The 18,394-nt window shown below is 38.9% G+C and overlaps 1 protein-coding gene across 1 annotated transcript in view; it reads right to left on the reverse strand.

Moving 5' to 3' along the window:
* The window catches only part of itsn1 (intersectin 1 (SH3 domain protein)), a gene marked incomplete at its 3' end in the record, with an annotated part of 256,540 nt that overhangs the window by 117,575 nt on the left and 120,571 nt on the right, over positions 1–18,394 (reverse strand). The window contains exon 12 of the mRNA XM_084321474.1: positions 15,910–16,049. Within this exon, the coding sequence (XP_084177600.1) occupies positions 15,910–16,049 (140 nt within the window). The remainder of the gene's footprint in view (positions 1–15,909; positions 16,050–18,394) is intronic.

Below are 18,394 nucleotides of genomic sequence, written 5' to 3' on the forward strand. Positions count from 1 at the left end.
AAGCTGAACTGTGTCGGCTTTTAGGAGCAGTTCCCTCTTAACTTCCTCTTCCATTGTAACAAATGTGTTCTTAAATCTTGGATCTAGGAAGGTGGAGATGTTCAGTGGCATCTTCAGATCGTGCTCATTGTATCCCTTTTCAAAGTCGTCTCTACTCCTCTGCTTCATTTCCAGCGCCAGTGGACTGTCACCTTCCTCATCTTTCAGGCAGGCTTTTATCTTCCATATGAGTGGCATGACGGATGAGAGAGTTGTTGTTTTCTCTCCACTTAGGGCATCTGTGAAATCACTGAGTGGAGCCAAGACATCCCTCACCGTTTCCAAGGTTGTTATGTCTGTGTCTTTGGGCATCAGGTACCACTTCTTTCTGTCGTCAGCCAGAACAGCAGAGACTGCTTGCTGCTGCTCACAGAAGCGTCCCACCATATCATAGGTGGAACCCCATTGGGTGGGCTCATCATGAATTAGTTTATGTTGTGGGAGCTTTAACATTTTCTGTTTGTCTTTCAGCAATCTTGACATCTTGTTGGATCGTGAAAAGCCACAGACAGTCTTGCGGAGTCGAGACAGACAGCTTGCCACACGATCAATCTCTGTGGCTTTCTTAACTGCCAAATGCAGGTTGTGGCCAAAACAGGGCATCCAGGTGAAGTCAGCAAATGCCTCTCGGTTGTTAGAAGCATTATCTGTTGTGATACCAGACATTTTGGCCATATCTAGCCCCCAGGAATCTGTGACAATATCTTCCAGGGCTTCCCTCAGAGTGTCGGCTGTGTGGTCAGAGTTCAATGCAGAGCATCCAATGCACCAGGACTGCATTTCCCAGGATTCTGTGATGAATTGGAGTGTTACAGCCATGTATGTGCTTACAGCTCTGCTGGTCCAGAGGTTCGTCGTGCAGGAGAAGAATGGCTTTGTTGTCAGCTGTGCACTGATTATAGACCGTGTCTCGTCATACATTTTGGGAATTTCCTTATACATAAAAAAATTCCTTGAGGGGAGGTCATACCTTTTGTCGAGTTGCTGTACAAGGTTTCTGAACCCAGCTTTCTCAACGCTATATATTGGAACTTGGTCCATACAGATAAACTCTGCAACTGCCTTGTTGAGTCTTTTAGCTTCTTTGGATTCATTTGGGTATTTAATATGCTGCTCAAAAAAAAATGCTTGGAGGGTAGGTTTCTTCTGAGTGGAGGGATGCACTACACCAATTGAAGGAGCAGCAGCAGACTTCTGTAGTTAAAAAAAATTCAAGGGGTAGAAAAAGTATGGTTTTATTATTAGTATTTTACATTTGTCATAGCAGAGGGCCTAATCAGTTTGAGATACCATAACCTACCCCCTCCTAATGTAGTCTCCTCCCCATCATATGTATATATTCTCTGTTAGGATCTATGGGTAACAGTACTGTATATTTGCATATCGTATATGTCACAAATGTAACAGTACTATATACCTGTATGTCATGTATGTCCCTATGCCATAAATGTCATGTATGTTGTGTATGTCATAAATGTCGCTATGAATTGAAAATGGGGGACCCTGATCGATGTAAACAAGACAAACGTCTTTCTCTGGTCTGCATCCCCTTAACAATTGTGTGTATTACTGTATTGAGCCGTACTGTATTGTACCCATTCTGCAATCTGTTAAATAAAGTTTTTCATTCATTCATAGAAAACATTTTGATGAGTGAGACTGATTAGATATAGCCTATCGTAATATAGAACTAAGTTATGTCATAATTTGTAGGCTGTTTAACACAAATAAAATAGATTTCCGTTGTCTTTATACAGTATGTATAAAACATTAAATGGGCAATTGTCAAACGTTGTTACAAGGGAATGGGGAATGTTATATACCCCCCCCCCCCCCCCACACACAATGGTTGGTACGTCCCAGCAGGGAGGACCAGGATGTAAACTATGATGTCGTGTTCTGGGTTGGCAATACAGACGCACAGTGGATACACTCGCTCTAGTCTCCTGGGTCGTTATTGAACACAAACAGATGTCTCTGTATAAATCACGTTTGTGACTAAGCTATAGAGATGCATGTGTGCATCAATTAATTTCTGTTGTGGGTAGGCAACAGGCAATGCTGTGTTTACTAGCTTTCTGTAGCATTAACGTAACGTTAGTTATAACCATCTGCAATCGCAGTGAGGATCTTTATTGATTAACGTTAGCCAGCTAGCACATCTAGAGACAGTTTGCATAGAATAAACTCAGCTAACGTTAGCTAGCTATGTAATTCTATGAGCTGAGACTATTATGGTTAGCTAGCTAGCTAAGGTTAATCAATAAAAATCCTCACTGCGATTGCCGATGGTTGTGGGTAGGCAACAGGGGATGCTGTGTTTACTAGCTTTCAGCATGGCAGTGTAGGCTATGTATAGCTTATTATTAGGCTTTTCAATTTATTTTCTATTCTTGCGAATAGCATTGGGGACATTTTCTAATGATCGTATAAGTAACTGTAGTCACGAGAGCTAGCATAGCTCGTCCAACGAATGTTGGCATGACTAGTACCGATAGGAGCTACTGTAGCATTAACGTGAATTAATGAAAACTTTATTAACAGATTTCAGAATGGGTACAATACAGTATGGCTCAATACACACAATTGTTAAGGGGATGCAGACCAGAGAAAGACGTTTGTCAGGGTCCCCCATTTTCAATTCATAGTGAGTTACTAACGTAACGTTAGTTATAACCATCGGCAATCGCAGTGAGGATTTTTATGGATTAACGTTAGCTAGCTAGCACACCTAGAGACAGTTTACATAGAATAAACTCAGCTAACGTTAGCTTATATAACGTTAGCTAGTAGCTATGTAATTCTAGTTAAAGCTGAGACTATTATGGTTAACGTTAGCTAGCTGGCTAACGTTAATCAATAAAGATCCTCACTGCGATTGCCGATGGTTGTGATAACTAACGTTATGTTAATGCAGGGGGGAGTGAATTAGTCAACTAAGTCACCTGTCGGTCTAGAAATTCTTTGGACAGGTCGGGATGTTTGTCCTTCAAATGTTTCGCCAAGTTAGACGTGTTGCCTCCCTTGGCGAGACACACTTTATAGCACCGCTTACAGAGCAGTGCTTCAGTGTTAACAGGTTCTACCTTTTCATCGGCTTTCAACCCGAAATATTTCCATATGGCACTTCGGGCTCCCACTTTATCTAGTAGTTGCGACTGGGGTTTTTCTGAAGCTGCCATTGCTGCCATCTCTTCTCGTTTTCGTTTTAAAGGTAAAGGTTGGGAACTTCACACACACAACTAAGTTAGCGCAACGTCACCGCTGTGCTCCAATAGGAAGGCATTCACGCGCATAAATTAATAAATATTTTTTTTCTCTCCCAAATGCAGTATAGTATCATTTTGAATACTGTAGTACCGCGGTACTATACTAATACCGGTATACCGTGCAACCCTAATAGTGTATTTCAGATTAATTTAACCCTTTGGGTGCCGTTAACGTAGAACTACGTTTCTGTCGCCCGACGGTTGAGTGCCGGAAACGTAGATCTACGTTTTTCTCATGGTATTTCTTTTATTCGCTATTGCCATTCATAATTCAGCGGGGCACCTTGTGCATGCTGTACTGAATGTGTCTGAGCTGGCAGACGGTCTTATACCTCCCTCTAACGCCTTCGGCCGCTATTGCACTCCAGTAGAAACTATGTGGTTTCTTTTCTCTACCGAGCTGCGGCATGGGGGCGGTCCTAAACACTCCGGCAAAACACGCGCTTATAGGGATGGCTTGGACAACTGACCCCGCCCGCCCGTTTATGTGCAATGCCCAATAACGTCAGAGACAGGATCGCTGTGGATAACTGGAATGGCGATCAGATAATTGGATTATTTTTTTTGCATTACATCAGAGACCAGGTAAGGACTCTATATATCCAATGTTGCGTTGATCTGATATTTCTTTCTCCCGCAATTGAAGCCGTCTGTGTGGACTGTGTGTGGCTGTTTACTGTTGGGTGCAGGGGGGGGGGGGGGGGTGCACGAGGAGACATAATAATGATAATCTAGCATTGATTTCAGGAAGATTCGATAATCAGGCGAAAAATGACAACATGATAAGTGGATTCCACTAAAACGCTATTTTTGCGTCTTTTTCCTGGAATTACTCAGAAGCACCCAAACTATATTGATATTCAAAGCGGTATAAAACGGAAATGTACGGATGAAAAAATGATCTGTTTATTGCACGTTGACTGGAAGCAACTCACTGACAATCGACGGTGTTATTAGACTCATAGCTATAATATAAAATATAGGTTTAGCTCTACAAACAAGGTGAGCGTTTACATGGGGTTAATGGACGGCAAGGCCAGATGCACTTCCCGGAAGGGGCGTGACACCCAATTATGTTATCTTCATTGAAAAAAAACATGCTTTTCTTTAAAAAATAAGGACATTTCGAAGTGACCCCAAACTTTTGAACGGTAGTGTATGAAAAAGACCGGAAGGGTCGGAACGTCGTATATCGGCTGTTTGTAACAAATAAACACCTTTGGAGCATTGAAAAGTGAGTTGCGAGCCCCACTTTGTTCATGTACTACTGTTTTTACAGTTTGGCTCAGCACCAAGGAACGGAGGATGTGTGTTATTTATTTTTCTGAAGGTCTCACTCCGTTCTGAACTCATTGAGCACCAAAAATGAGATTTCTCGTTTTTCAAAGCCAGCGGTTGAGTGCCAAAAATGAGGTTTCTCGTATTTTTTTCCGTTTTTATTATTATTATTATTATTATTATTATTATTATTATTATTATTATTATTATAAACAGTCACACGGACCTTGGTGTGTGTTCCTGGGACCTCTGAGTAAGTTAGAATTTAAATGACGATCAAATCCCGATAGGTGGCAGTATCGCCTAACTTTTGAACTGGGCTAGTTTAGTGTGGGGCCCCCCCCACGCCGCAGTTGAGAGCAGTGTTAATTTTGTCAACTAAAATGATGACGAAAGATGTTAGTCAACGAAGGTTTTTTTCATGACGACAACGAGACATGACGTCACCTTATTGAAGACCATGTCACGCTAACGTGACTAAATAGTTAATTAAATATCGTTGACCACAACTGAGGACACAAAAATGTAATTTACAAAAACCAGGTCGAAATTTCTCTTCATGTATGTTGATATTGTTGACTAAAACAAGACGAGACAAAATAATAACTTTTCTTAATGCCATCGTCCCGAGTAGAGCAGTGTGACGGGGAGCTCTGTTATTAGCATTAGCTGAAGAGCTATTTGAAAAGCTAGTTTTAGCTTAACGTTACCTTGGCTAAAGTTGGGACTATTCATAATCCAGCTGCAAGCAAAGTACAGCAAGTTGGCAAAGGAGTATTCCAAGGTAAATCACTTTTTCACCAGTAACGTTACATTGTTTCCATCTAGCTCTCGTTAACTAGTGGCTAACTTAGCTCACGCTAACGTGGTCACTGATCGACCTCTCGCACACAATTAATGACATAATGCAGACAGCCATACCAGTGACAATGTTTAGCTTTTAGTGCCAAATGATAAGAGTCTGACGCGGAGTCTCAAAAGAGAATGTTGAATATTTATTTTGCATTAAAAATCACAACAGAACCTCTGCTACTACAGTAGCTAACCTAAACGGAGCAGACTGGATAGGAGGAAGTGCAACAACAAAATATTGGTGCCGGTCTGCGTGTCCTGCAAGATTTCAATATCCCGGACAAATGGGAGAAATTCCGGTCAGAGTTTATTGAGCTTAAAAACAATTGATAGGCAGGCTATATAAAGAATGACATCCTCAAGGCATGTAGATTTATAATATTTTAACTTAAAACTAGGCTACTTTTGCATATACATTATATTCCAAATAAAATAAGTCCCGTCGATAGACTCACGTGCTGCTGCTGACTTGAAATCAAATAGGCGAATGTGGGCAGTCGGCCCGACATTAAACAGCAGTCTGGTATAATCACATTTTTATGAGCTAACGAATTCAGTTATATTGGACATTTGTATTAATTATATCAAGCGAAGAACTGAGAAATTTGGCACTACTGAGACGGCAACATTAGCATGTGGGGTTCACTGAAATCTAAACGTTGCATGATTTGCCGAATCCAATGACTATCTCCGTCTCCCAACGAAGCGATACGCTAATCCAGCATCAAGCTCCCGCCCCGCCATGCTCATCAGCCAGTCGCACTGCAGCAGCGTCACACCACAAATTAATCTCGACATGCTTCACCAATAATCGTTGTATCAGAACACTACACACATCATAATGTTCACAGCAAACTGTAGTTGATCACCAGGTATGTTTTATTAACGTAGGTTGAATAATTCATATAAGAAAAACGATAGGGAAATCTCTCTTACCTTTCTCCACTGGTTAAAAATGCCAGGACATGGTGAAACTTGCTGTGCGCGTGAACTGAACATATGCCTTGGACATGAACTGACAGTACGTTTTTATTGACATATCATTGGGATCCCCCTCCGAAATTGGTCAACACGTCACCACGCATTTTGGCCGGAGCTTAAAAAAAAGTGTTGATAGAATTTGACGTTCTGAGCGTGGTTATTTGAGTATAGATCGTTTCACGCTATTTAATTTTAGCCTATTTTAATACAATTCAAATTGTGCTTAGAGGGAATTATTTTCACAGGACATTATGACCGGAGAGATTTAAATATGTCGGACTTCAACAGATTTTCCCGGTAAAAATAAACTGTAATTACCGGACAACGGAAACCCTGGTGTAACCTCCATGCGGAACCAATGTGCCAACAACCTTTCCGTGGGTGAACTCATTGAGCTTAGTTGTCAATTAATGATACTAATACTAATCTATACAATCACCTGTTGAATAAATACCATTACTTTCTAGTTATTACTAAAAAACAGTATATATAAAACAGTAGCTGTAAAAAAGAAAAAAAAGTTTAATAATTTATATATATATTTTTTTTAATTTGTTTAATGTATGCACTGGTATCGGATTAGTATAACCAGACCTAGACCACCTCTAACTCTAACCCCTAACCAGACCTAGACCACCTCTAACTCTAACCCCTAAGTTAGGGTTGTGACTTAGAGGTGGTCTAGGTCCGGATAGGGGTTAAGAGTTGGTCTAGCATCAATCTATCTAAATAATAATAATAAATTATAATGAATGCTTAACTACCCCCAAGTTACCCTAACCAGACCTAGACCACCTCTAACTCTAACCACTAACCAGACCTCTTCCATGTGGCACTTTAACACTGACCTCAGAATGTGATTTTATATGTTTTTATGCAAGCAGATTGCAATCAGTGTGTACTACTACTACTGTGTGTTCTGTTTACTTAATTTACAGTATCCTGTTGTTATAGAATAAACCGCTGCCAGACACAGCAGAGGACAGACATGACGGAGAGGACAGACACCAGAGTAGGGCTGACCCCTATTAATCGATTAGTCGACTAATCGGTCGAAAGGAGCCGTAGTCGACTGGCGAACCTCTTAGTCGAATATTAAAAAAATAAAAATAAAAAAAATATTAATATTAATATATATATTTTTTTTTCTTTTCATTTTTTCCAAAAGAAAAGAGGCCTAGAAGCGTGGCTAACGCTAATGGCACGCATACCAGAGGCTAACTGCATACGAAAACAGGCACAGAGGCACTGGAAGAGGATTTCACCCATCTAATGAACACACTAGACTAGACAAGACTAGACTCAAGATGTATCCATCAGTGGACCAATTGCATGCTTTTGCAGAGCACAAGAAGCCTTCAGTCGACTCCTTCAGACATTAAGCACCCCCCACAGCCCAAATGGAATGATAAAAAAAATATATATAATAAAATAAAATATTATATATATATTTATTTTTTAAGTCGACCAATAGTCGACTAACGGCAAATTTTGGCCAATCCTAGTCAACCATCCAAATCCTTAGTCGGGGACAGCCCTACAGCAGAGAGGGGACAGACATGGCAGAGAGAAAGGAAAGACACAGCAAACAGAAGACAGAGTTCAGCGTCGTCTCTCTGGTCAGAAACGTCACCACATCCGTAATGCTCTCTTTGATGCATACATTGGACCATGTCTACACCAACATAATACTGTAGGAGCAACAATACATTGGACCATGTCTACACCAACATATACTGTAGGTAGGCCTGCCACGATAACACATTTTGCTGGGCGATTAATTGCCCCCGAAAATATCGCGATAAGCGATATTATTGCGACCGGTTAGAGAATTTTTTTGAGAAATTTATTTCCCAAAACTTTTATTTTGAAGCCCACCGTTCCGTCTTTTCCGGTTTAAGACTTTTATTTTGAAGCCCACCGACCGGACCGGAAGTATTGTTGTGATTATCCTAGCCGACAACTTGTCTCGTCCGGTTGTGTTTTTTAGTTTTAACGTTAGCTACTAACGTTAGATGCAGCTACTACAGGCAATCAACGATGAGGAGGAAGCGTCAAAGCAGAATAGCTGTGGTGCGTAGGCACTGCAGCACGACTCGAAAACGACCCGTTATAATAAATTAATTCATGTTTAACTTGTCCCCGTCTCCAGTGCTTTGACTAGCCCCACCCGTTCATTGTAAACACTGATGCATGTAATTGTATTAACGTTATTCTGTGTTATTCTAACGTTACACTACAAATAACGCTACTTGGTTAAAAGGAGCAACACTATTGAGAAATGTAGTTAAGCTATATGTGGCGTTGCTACTGCCCCACGGAGCTCCCGTGCTGTGCTCTGTAGTAACGCCAGCGGCCAACCCACACGGAGAGAGACTGCAAGGGGCACTGGTTCCGCCTCATTAAAACAAACGCGCAAATAGCAATTAATCGCGCCCGTCAAAATCATTGCATTCATTTTAATTATCGCGGCAATTAATCGATTTATTGCTTATCGCGGCAGGCCTAACTGTAGGAGTAGGGATGGGAATTGATTTTATCGATACGATTCCATTATCGATTCTGCTTATCGATCCGATTCCTTATCGATTCCTGATCAATTTATAATTTAAATAAATAAATTGGAAATGCAACAGAACTAAGCTGGTTAGAATAACAACATGCAACTTGACATTTCTGATTGTCATTTATTGTTGAGCCCCCATGTCAGAAAAATACAAAAACTGTAAAAAATTAAACTATATATAACTATAGCCTACACTTAATAAAATAATGTATGAGATTATTTTTTTTATTCTTAAACTAATTTAATCTATTGAACCGTAGTTGCATTCAACAGGTCGTTATTCCTCTGACTTCTCTGTCTCTGGTGTCACTCACACACACACACACCACACACACACACGAAACCTGGGCAGACACGGAAGAGAAGGTGAGGAGCGTCATGGTGGACAAGCTCAAGCTACAGAGGGACATTGAGATGGAGAGGGTGCACTGAACAGGGAAACCTGGGGAGGGACGCGAGAGACCAAGACCCATTGTGGTGACATTTTCAAAATACAAGGACAGATCAGCGGTTCTTCAGAGAGCCAAAGACCTCAAAGGAACAAACATTTACATAAACGAGGACTACACAGACGCTGTCCGTCTGAAAAGAAAATAACTGTTGCCCAAGATGAGAGCTGCTCGTGAGAGAGGAGAGATCGCCTTTCTGAGGTATGACAGACTGATAATCCAACCCCGAAGTAGCACCCCAAAGCAGCCGAGGGACAGTTGAATGGTTGTTGCCCTTGCCACACATACCAACATTATGAATATAGTATACAATGCTAATTAATACTAACCTACCCAAAAAGGGGTTAAAGATGGCACATATAAATATATGTAGCATAAGAAACAAGCTAGCTGAGATATCAGAGATTTTACTATCAGACAATTTCCATATCTTAGCTATATCAGAAACACACCTTGATTCTACATTTGAGGATGGGGCATTGCAAATTGATGGATACAACATTTTTAGGAAGGACAGGAATGCATTTGGGGGAGGGGTTGCTTTTTATATTCAGAATCTTATTTGAGTAAAGATTAGGGAAGATTTAATGAATAATGAAATTGAAACATTATGGCTGCAAGTACACTTGCCTCATTTGAAGCCTATGTTGATCGGTTGCTGTTATAGACCACCTAGTGCAAATAATGTGTATCTAGAACAAATATGTGACATGTTGGACAAAGTGTGTGATTTCAGTAATGAGATTTATTTTATGGGTGACCTTAACATCGATTGGTTTTCATTGAAATGCCCATTGAAAAAACGACTTCTAACAGTAGCAAATGCATGTGGTCTATCACAGGTAATTAACAAACCAACTAGGATATGTTTGAAAAATGATGGTAACCAGGTCTCCACCTGCATTGATCACATTTTTACTAACAATGCGGAGCTATGTTCCAAGGCGGTATCTGTAACTGTTGGTTGTAGCGACCATAACTTAATTGCTATTGTGAGGAAGACTAAAATGCCAAAACTGGGACCTAAAATAATTTACAAAAGATCATATAAAATGTTTAATCAAGACAGCTTTGTGAAGGATGTTAAAGATCTATGTTGGTCAAAGGTGTTGAGGGAAAAAGATCCTGAAAAATCTCTATGGGAATTTGACACCATTTTTATGCCACTTGTTGACAAACATGCACCATTGAGAAAGTTTACCGTCAGAAGCGTCAGAACACCATGGTTGGATGATGAACTAAAAGAATATATGATAGAACATAATCGAGCTAAATTAATAGCAAATACATCAGGTTATAAATCAGACTGGGAGGTATATTGTAAATTAAGAAATGTTGTTACAAAATGTAATAAAAAGAAGAAGAAATTGTATTATGAAAATAGGTTTAATTATATAAAAAGTCAGTAAATTATTATGGAATACTCTAAATGAAATAATGGGCAGGAATAAGAAACCTACCCCATCCTTTCTAGAAACAGAAGGAAAATTCCTCACCAAACCAGTTGAGATTGCTAATCATATTAACAATTATTTTATTGGAAAAGTAGATAATTTAAAGAATAATATGCAAACAATAGATAATGAAAAATCGTATTTATTAATAAAGAATAAAATAATGAAAGATAAACATTTTAAATAAAATTTTGATAGTGTGACTATAAGTAATGTAGAACATATGTTAAGTACCACTAAAAACAAACCACCAGGTGTTGACGGTCTTGACGGGAAACTTCTGAAATTGGTCCCTGATTTAATTGTCCCTGCTATCTGTCATATTATAAATCAATCCTTTAGTGCAGTGGTTCTCAAACTGTGGTACGCGTACCACTAGTGGTACTTGGTGGTACTGCTGGTGGTACTTGAAAACATTTCCAAAAAAGCTATTAAAAAAAAAATAAAAAAAAAATAAAAAAATTAGTCAGGAGGCCACTGAACTTAGAAGCAGGCCATGCCAGTGTTTCTTGTTGCGGCAGCGCGATAGTTAGATAATCTAAGTGGGGAACAACCAGGAGATCACTGTGACAGAGAGTAATGCAGTCTAAACAGTCATAAATCTTTAATTCAACTTCAGCCCTGATCATAACCATTTATTTTTAGATTTCTTGTAATGTCAGATAAAAAATGAAATACTCCCACTTTTCTGAAAAGAGTTGGTGTTAAATCTGACATTACAAAAAATCCATCAAAATATGTGTTGCTGCTAATCATTGACACATGCCTAGCCTGTAATAATCCCCCCCAGAAAAATGTACTTTGCATTTGATATATTGTAAATATTTAACTTTGTGTCTTTTTTTTAACAATAATTTGTGATGCCATCACACAAACTGGCATTTAAAGGGTAAACATTCAAAAATGTATTGAATATGTTTTTTTTTTTTTTTTTTACAATAATTTGTGATGCCCATCACAAACACTGGCATTTAAAGGGTAACAATTCAAAAATTCCTGCACCAGAATGCAGGAAATTAAGTTTTTGTAACAAAATAATTGTGTGTGTGTGTGTGTGTGTGTGTGTGTGTGTGTGTGTGTGTGTGTGTGTGTGTATGTGTGTGTGTGTGTGAGTGAGTGTGAGAGAGAATGACGGACAATTGCTTGCTGTGTGAGAGAGGGAGAGAGAGAGAGAGAGAGAGAGAGAGAGAGAGAGAGAGAGAGAGATAGAGAGAGAATTAAGTACATTTGCTGAAATACAGTTGTTCTTAATTTTCTCACTTGATATGTGAGAATGTTAGTTATTATGTTCTCAATGACCCTTGCATTGTATGAGTTGTGTGGAAGCGTTTGCTAGTTCTAGTGCTATCCCTTTGTACATTGTGGCTGTGTCTGACAAAAGTTAACAATAAATAATGGTATTAGGAATACATTTGCCTCCTGCGTGAACTGTGCATAGCTGAATAGACTATTTTAACGCCGGTCATATGGTGGTACTTGGAGAGCCAGCTACGTTCTCAGGTGGTACTTGGTGTAAAAAGTTTGAGAACCACTGTGAATGTTTGTATCCGCAACAGTGGAAAACTGCCAAAGTAATACCACTGCCAAAAAAAATTAAATTGCCATTCTCAGGATCTAATAGTCGTCCCATAAGTTTACTGCCAGTTTTAAGTAAACTGATGGAAAGAATAGTAAGTGAACAGATTAAATGCTACTTTTCTTTTAACACATTGACCACTGATGCATATCGTGAAGGACATTCAACAGCGACTGCTTTAACCCAAATGACGGATGATTGGCTGAAAGAGATAGATAAAAAGAAAATGGTTGGAGCTGTCTTGCTTGATTTTACTGCAGCATTCGACATCATAGATCACAAATTCTTACTTAAACTTGAATGTTACGGTTTCTCCTCATCTGCACTATTTTGGATGCAAACTTATTTAGCAAACCGGAAACAAATAATTTTTTTTAATGGGAGTTACTCAGAAGTTAAAACGGTAAGGTGTGGAGTACCCCAAGGAAGTTGCCTTGGGCCTTTGCTCTACAACACCATATTTACATTTATTTATTATGGTGTACATTTTACATTTTACATTTATTTATGCCTCTTGTCCTAAATAAGTCCTATATTTCTATGTATGCGGATGATTCAACGATTTACACATCAGCCTCAACAGCCAATTAATTAAATACGCTCCTAAAGGCAGAGTTGCAATCAGTGATGGAATGGATAAAGAATAACAAACTAGTTCTAAACATATAAAAGACAAGTAGCATCATTTTCGGTTCAAACCATACTCTAAGAACGAACCCAGTCTTGAAACTTTTGATAAGTGATGTGGTAATTAATCAAGTCCAGGAGACTAAACTCCTAGGGGTAACATTAGACAGTAAATTGTCATGGTCACACCATATAAACAATATAGTAGTGAAAATGGGAAGAGGGATTTCTGTTGTTAAAAGATGTGCTCATTTGTTACCACTAAATTCTATCAAACAGGTAATTCAAGCTCTGGTTTTGTCAAATCTTGACTATTGTCCTGCAGTATGGTCGAATGTAACAACGAATAAACTGAAAAAATTACAAATGGTACAAAACAAAGCAGCACGTATAGCGCTTCGCTGTGAGTACAGAACTAATGTTGCAGCGATACACAGTTGTTTAACTTGGTTACCGTACTTTTCGGACTATAAGCCGCGGCTTTTCCCCCCATTTTTCGACCCTGCGGCTTATATAACGGTGCGGCTTATATGTGGACAAAACCCGAAAATCTAAATATTGCTTTTTTTACTGCATTGAAATGTTATTTATCTGTTCCCTTATTTGCTATTTACTTAATACAACTTGTAAATGAGTTAATTCTTGTTATTTGTCCGACAGTATTGTGTCCCAATGGGAGTCATTCTCTGTAGAGGTGGGAGTCATTCTCTGTAGAGGTGGGAACTTAAAGCTAAATATAAGAACGGCCATGCACCACCACCCACAGAATCGAGAAAGAGCAATCTGTCAATCCTTTCCGTGTCCGGGCCGGGTGAGGTTTCCTGTGTCGAGTCAAATTAAGCCGCAGGATCCACTCCTTACATTATGGTAATTAAACATTAAAACACATGCAGCTTATAGTCCAGTGCGGCTTATATATGTACACATCATTCAATTTAGCTGCTGCGGCTTATAGTCAGGTGCGGCTTATAGTGCGAAAAGTACGGTACTTGTCAAACATAAATTACTCTGCTCACTCCTTGTATTCACTAGGAATATTCTTGTTACAAAGATCCCCTCAATTTTATATAACAATTTATCTATAAGTCTTGACAGACACAACCATTCCACCAGACATGCTTCTGCACGAGGTTTTACACTTCCAAAAGTGAGGTTGAATGCAATGAAGCGAACTGTCATGTTCCGTGGTATGCAGGAATGGAACTCTCTTCCCAGACATGTTAAGCAGGAGAATAGTAAATGTTGTTTCAAAATCGTGGTAAAACAACATTTTCAACCAAAGAAATTGACATTCGCTAATAGTGTGTACGTAAATGAAAATGTATGTGTCTGATAAAGAGATAGGTATATATAGATGAAAAGGCATGTGTCTGATAGGGAAATATTATTAAAATATTGTATAATTGGCTGATATGAACATAGATAATGTATGTAAAAGCTAAATAGTATATTATGCTGTATTGTATTATGAATTAATTATGAGTAGGTATTATTGTATTATGAATTCATAAGGCGTATATATTGTTGTATTGTATTATGAATTTGATTAGGGTTTTTATTGTTGTTTTAATTGTCTGTATGTACACACATCAACACATATTGAACGGAGAAAAAGATAACCGTTAATTGGAGAATAAAAGTGAGGAGAGAGGTGTTTTGCTACAGCGCTGTGGTGCTGTGGTGTCGCCAAGGGAGAGGAGGAGTACCATACTCCCGCATTGATCTGCCAACGGCGACGGGCAGGAGATAACGGAGACAGAATAGACCTTTAGACTGAGTTCGGTTGAGGCTGAACTCATATAGCAACCAACAGACTTTAGGTGATAGCCTAATCTATACCTTTCTGTTGAACTCATTCTAATTATTAATCTGGACCTTCAGAACATGCAGTATTATTAATTTGCTCAAATGTCGTGGCCTCACACAGTGCCAACTGCAGGTCACGCCATCTCAGGTGCCAAATGCAGGTCTGGCCATCTCAAAGATGACAGAGCATACATATGCAGCACCCCCCTGTTGGGGTTGCTCAATGCTGTAAAATATTACATAAATGTGTTTTTATGAATAACGATATTTGAGGAGCCTAATAATATTGCTACAGCATGCAATTCTCTGAGGTGGGAGGCTCCGCCTCCGGGCGAAACCATCTCCGTGATGTCAGCAACAAAATGGCGGCGCACATGTTGATTTATGCCACATAAATGGACATAACAAATAGTTTTTTCTTAGAAACGCCTTATTTTTATAACGTGATTTTTTCTGTGGTTTATCTAAATACTAATTTGATGCTATGACTATGTTTATATCGCTATGCTTCATCTCCCCTTTAAAGCTACTTGGTCATCATCAAAACTTTTACAGTTTAACGTTTTGCTCCAAGAAACCACATGGATAACTGTCCGACAATCCCCCCCATATAACAAGCGAGAATGAACGCACACACTAACAAAACTTAATGCACAAAACTTAATGCACACACAAACGCAGCTGATTCAGTGCTTCTCCGCTCCGTCTCCCTTTCGACTATCAACTTATATGTGTGCCCTCTCACTGTCTAAATGGAGGATGTAGGTAGATGCCTAGCCTGCATCACAGCTTTCCCTTAATGATTTTCATCTGAATTTGATTGGGCTTAATGTAGCCGATACCGAGCTGTTAAAAAATACCATGATCGGCCCCGATACCGATCTTTGAGATTGGATCAGGACATCCCTAATACTGGTGTTTATACTAGGGTTTAGTGTTCATACTGGGGTTTAGTGTATATACTGGGTTTATACTGGGGTTCAGTGTTTAATTTGAGTATATTCTATAATACCTTTCTCTCCTGCTCTTCTCGCTCCAGCGTTGCCAGTCTCTCCTGTTCTTTCCTCTGCAGTTCTAACAGAGCTTGTCTCCTTTTCTCCAGCTCCAGGTTCCCTCGCTCAAAGTTCTCCCTCTTCTTGTCCTCAAATGTCACTGTTAACAGAGGGATCACATGATATCAGTTTGGTTTCTGAACAGAGGGATCACATGATATCAGTTTGGTTTCTGAACAGAGGGATCATATGATATCAGTTTGGTTTCTGAACGGAGGGATCATATGATATCAGTTTGGTTTCTGAACAGAGGGATCACATGATATCAGTTTGGTTTCTGAACAGAGGGATCACATGATATCAGTTTGGTTTCTAAACAGAGGGATCACATGATATCAGTTAGGGTTTCTGAACAGAGGGATCACATGATATCAGTTTGGTTTCTGAATAGAGGGATTACATTACATCAGTTAGGTTTCTGAACAGAGGGATCACATATCAGTTTGGTTTATGAACAAAGGGATTTCATATCAACTAGGTATCTCAACAGGATTACATGATATCAGTTAGGTTTGTGAATATTTCATTTAATTTCATTTATTTTAGTTTCACACATGGTAGTGTATTACAGTACATTACAAATTCCTATAATTCATTTAGTTATTATAATCAAATACACCCATAAGCGAAAAGGAGCAGGAAGAAGAATAAATTCGTATTAATACCTGCCCCCTATCCAATTAAATAAAGTAAATTTGATGGTTGGCGCATACAACCATTACTTGCACTAAAGTGCAAATTTAAACAAATTCGAAACAAAACTAGAACAAAAACGAGCAACAAATGAACAGCGCATACAACCATTCCTTGCACTAAAATGCTAATTTAAACAAATCCAAAACAAAACAACTAGAACAAAAACGAGCAACAAATGAACAATCAAACATATAGAAAAGCAAAAAATAAGCAAAAGATAACTCCTGAGTCTAATCCTTTTCGTAGTCTTCATATTGTCTAATTATTTTCATCTTATAACATTCTTTAAATTGATAAATATTTTTACATCCCTTTAGGTCATTGTGGAGAGAATTCCACATTTTTATTCCTATCACTGAAGGACACATCTGCTTCTGAGTGGTCCGTGCAAACTGATGTTTAAAATGAAATTTCCTCCTGCTATCCCCACGTTCTGAACTACATACAAACTTCTTTTGTAAATTAACTGGCAGCGAATAGATTTTTGCCCTAAACATAAATAATAACGTCTGTAGTTTCACTATCTCTTCAAGTTTCAATACCCTCGATCTGATAAATAGACTGTTTGTGTGTTCTCTATATTCGACATTATGCATGATCACGTACCGCTCTCTTCTGTAATATGTATAATGATTTTATGGTAGTCATATAAGTATTTCCCCATACTTCAGCACAAAAACTAAGGTATGGTGAGATAAGTGAGCAATATCGCATTGCCTCATATTTTGTCTCACTTTATTTAAAACAAAAATACTCTTAGACATCTTTTTAACGTGTGCTATGTGGGATTTCCATGTTAGTTTGTCATCCATTATTACACCTAAAAATCAAAAGTCTTGACACTCTTTCAATAGCCACGCCATTTATTGATACTACCACCTTGTCGTCCATTTGTCAATTACCAAAAATCATAAACTTTGTTTTTTTCAGATTTAACGAACAACAAAATGACTGGTTCTCAAAGGTCAATAAACATAAAGATGGATTCATTAACGATGTTAATGCCTGGTTTTCAGTAACCAAAGGAAACACACCTCAGTTAGAGGCTCATAACAGGCCTACTGAAATGCAGCAGCATGAGGTTGCAGAGGAGGAAAATGGAGAACATGGGAGTGTGGGAAATGTGGAAGTGACGGGGCCTCAGTCGCACAGTATTCGTTATGCTCAAGAGGATGTTCAACCAGAGGACAGCATATCCAACCACAGTAGCAAGAATTATGGTTCAAGATCTATTAGATCAAAGGTTTCCTCGAATGCATCTACACGTCTCAGAGCCGATGCCAACATGGCCGCCTTAATGGCTCTGCAAAAGTTGCTTGAACAAAAGCATGCTCTTGAAGACCAGGAAGCTCAGAAACAAAAGGAACAACTTCAGCTTGAAGCGGACATAGCAAGGCATGCTCTACAGCAGGGGTTCTCAACCTTTCTGCTGCCAAGGCACCCCTGTGTTCAATAAAATATTCCAGGGCACCCCTACATACGATAAAGACTTTTTCGGTCCTGTCTTTTTTGCTACAATGATGATACAATGATTCTTTATTTGCCGTGCTGTCGTTGAGATGTTTTGTTGTTTGTTTGTCTTTGTTGCTTGTTGGTGAATCTGCAAATATGAATTGCCCCACGCGGGATCAATAAAGTTGTCTGAATCTGATGACAAAAGTGCTTGCTTTCAAAATAATGTTTATTTAAGAAAAAACGGAAAATCATGTATTTTTTTTTTAATACAGAAAAGGATCACTAAAGTGCTAT

This window comes from Notolepis coatsorum, assembly GCF_963971535.1.
Source record: "Notolepis coatsorum genome assembly, chromosome: 9".
Classification (NCBI taxonomy): Eukaryota; Metazoa; Chordata; class Actinopteri; order Aulopiformes; family Paralepididae; genus Notolepis; species Notolepis coatsorum.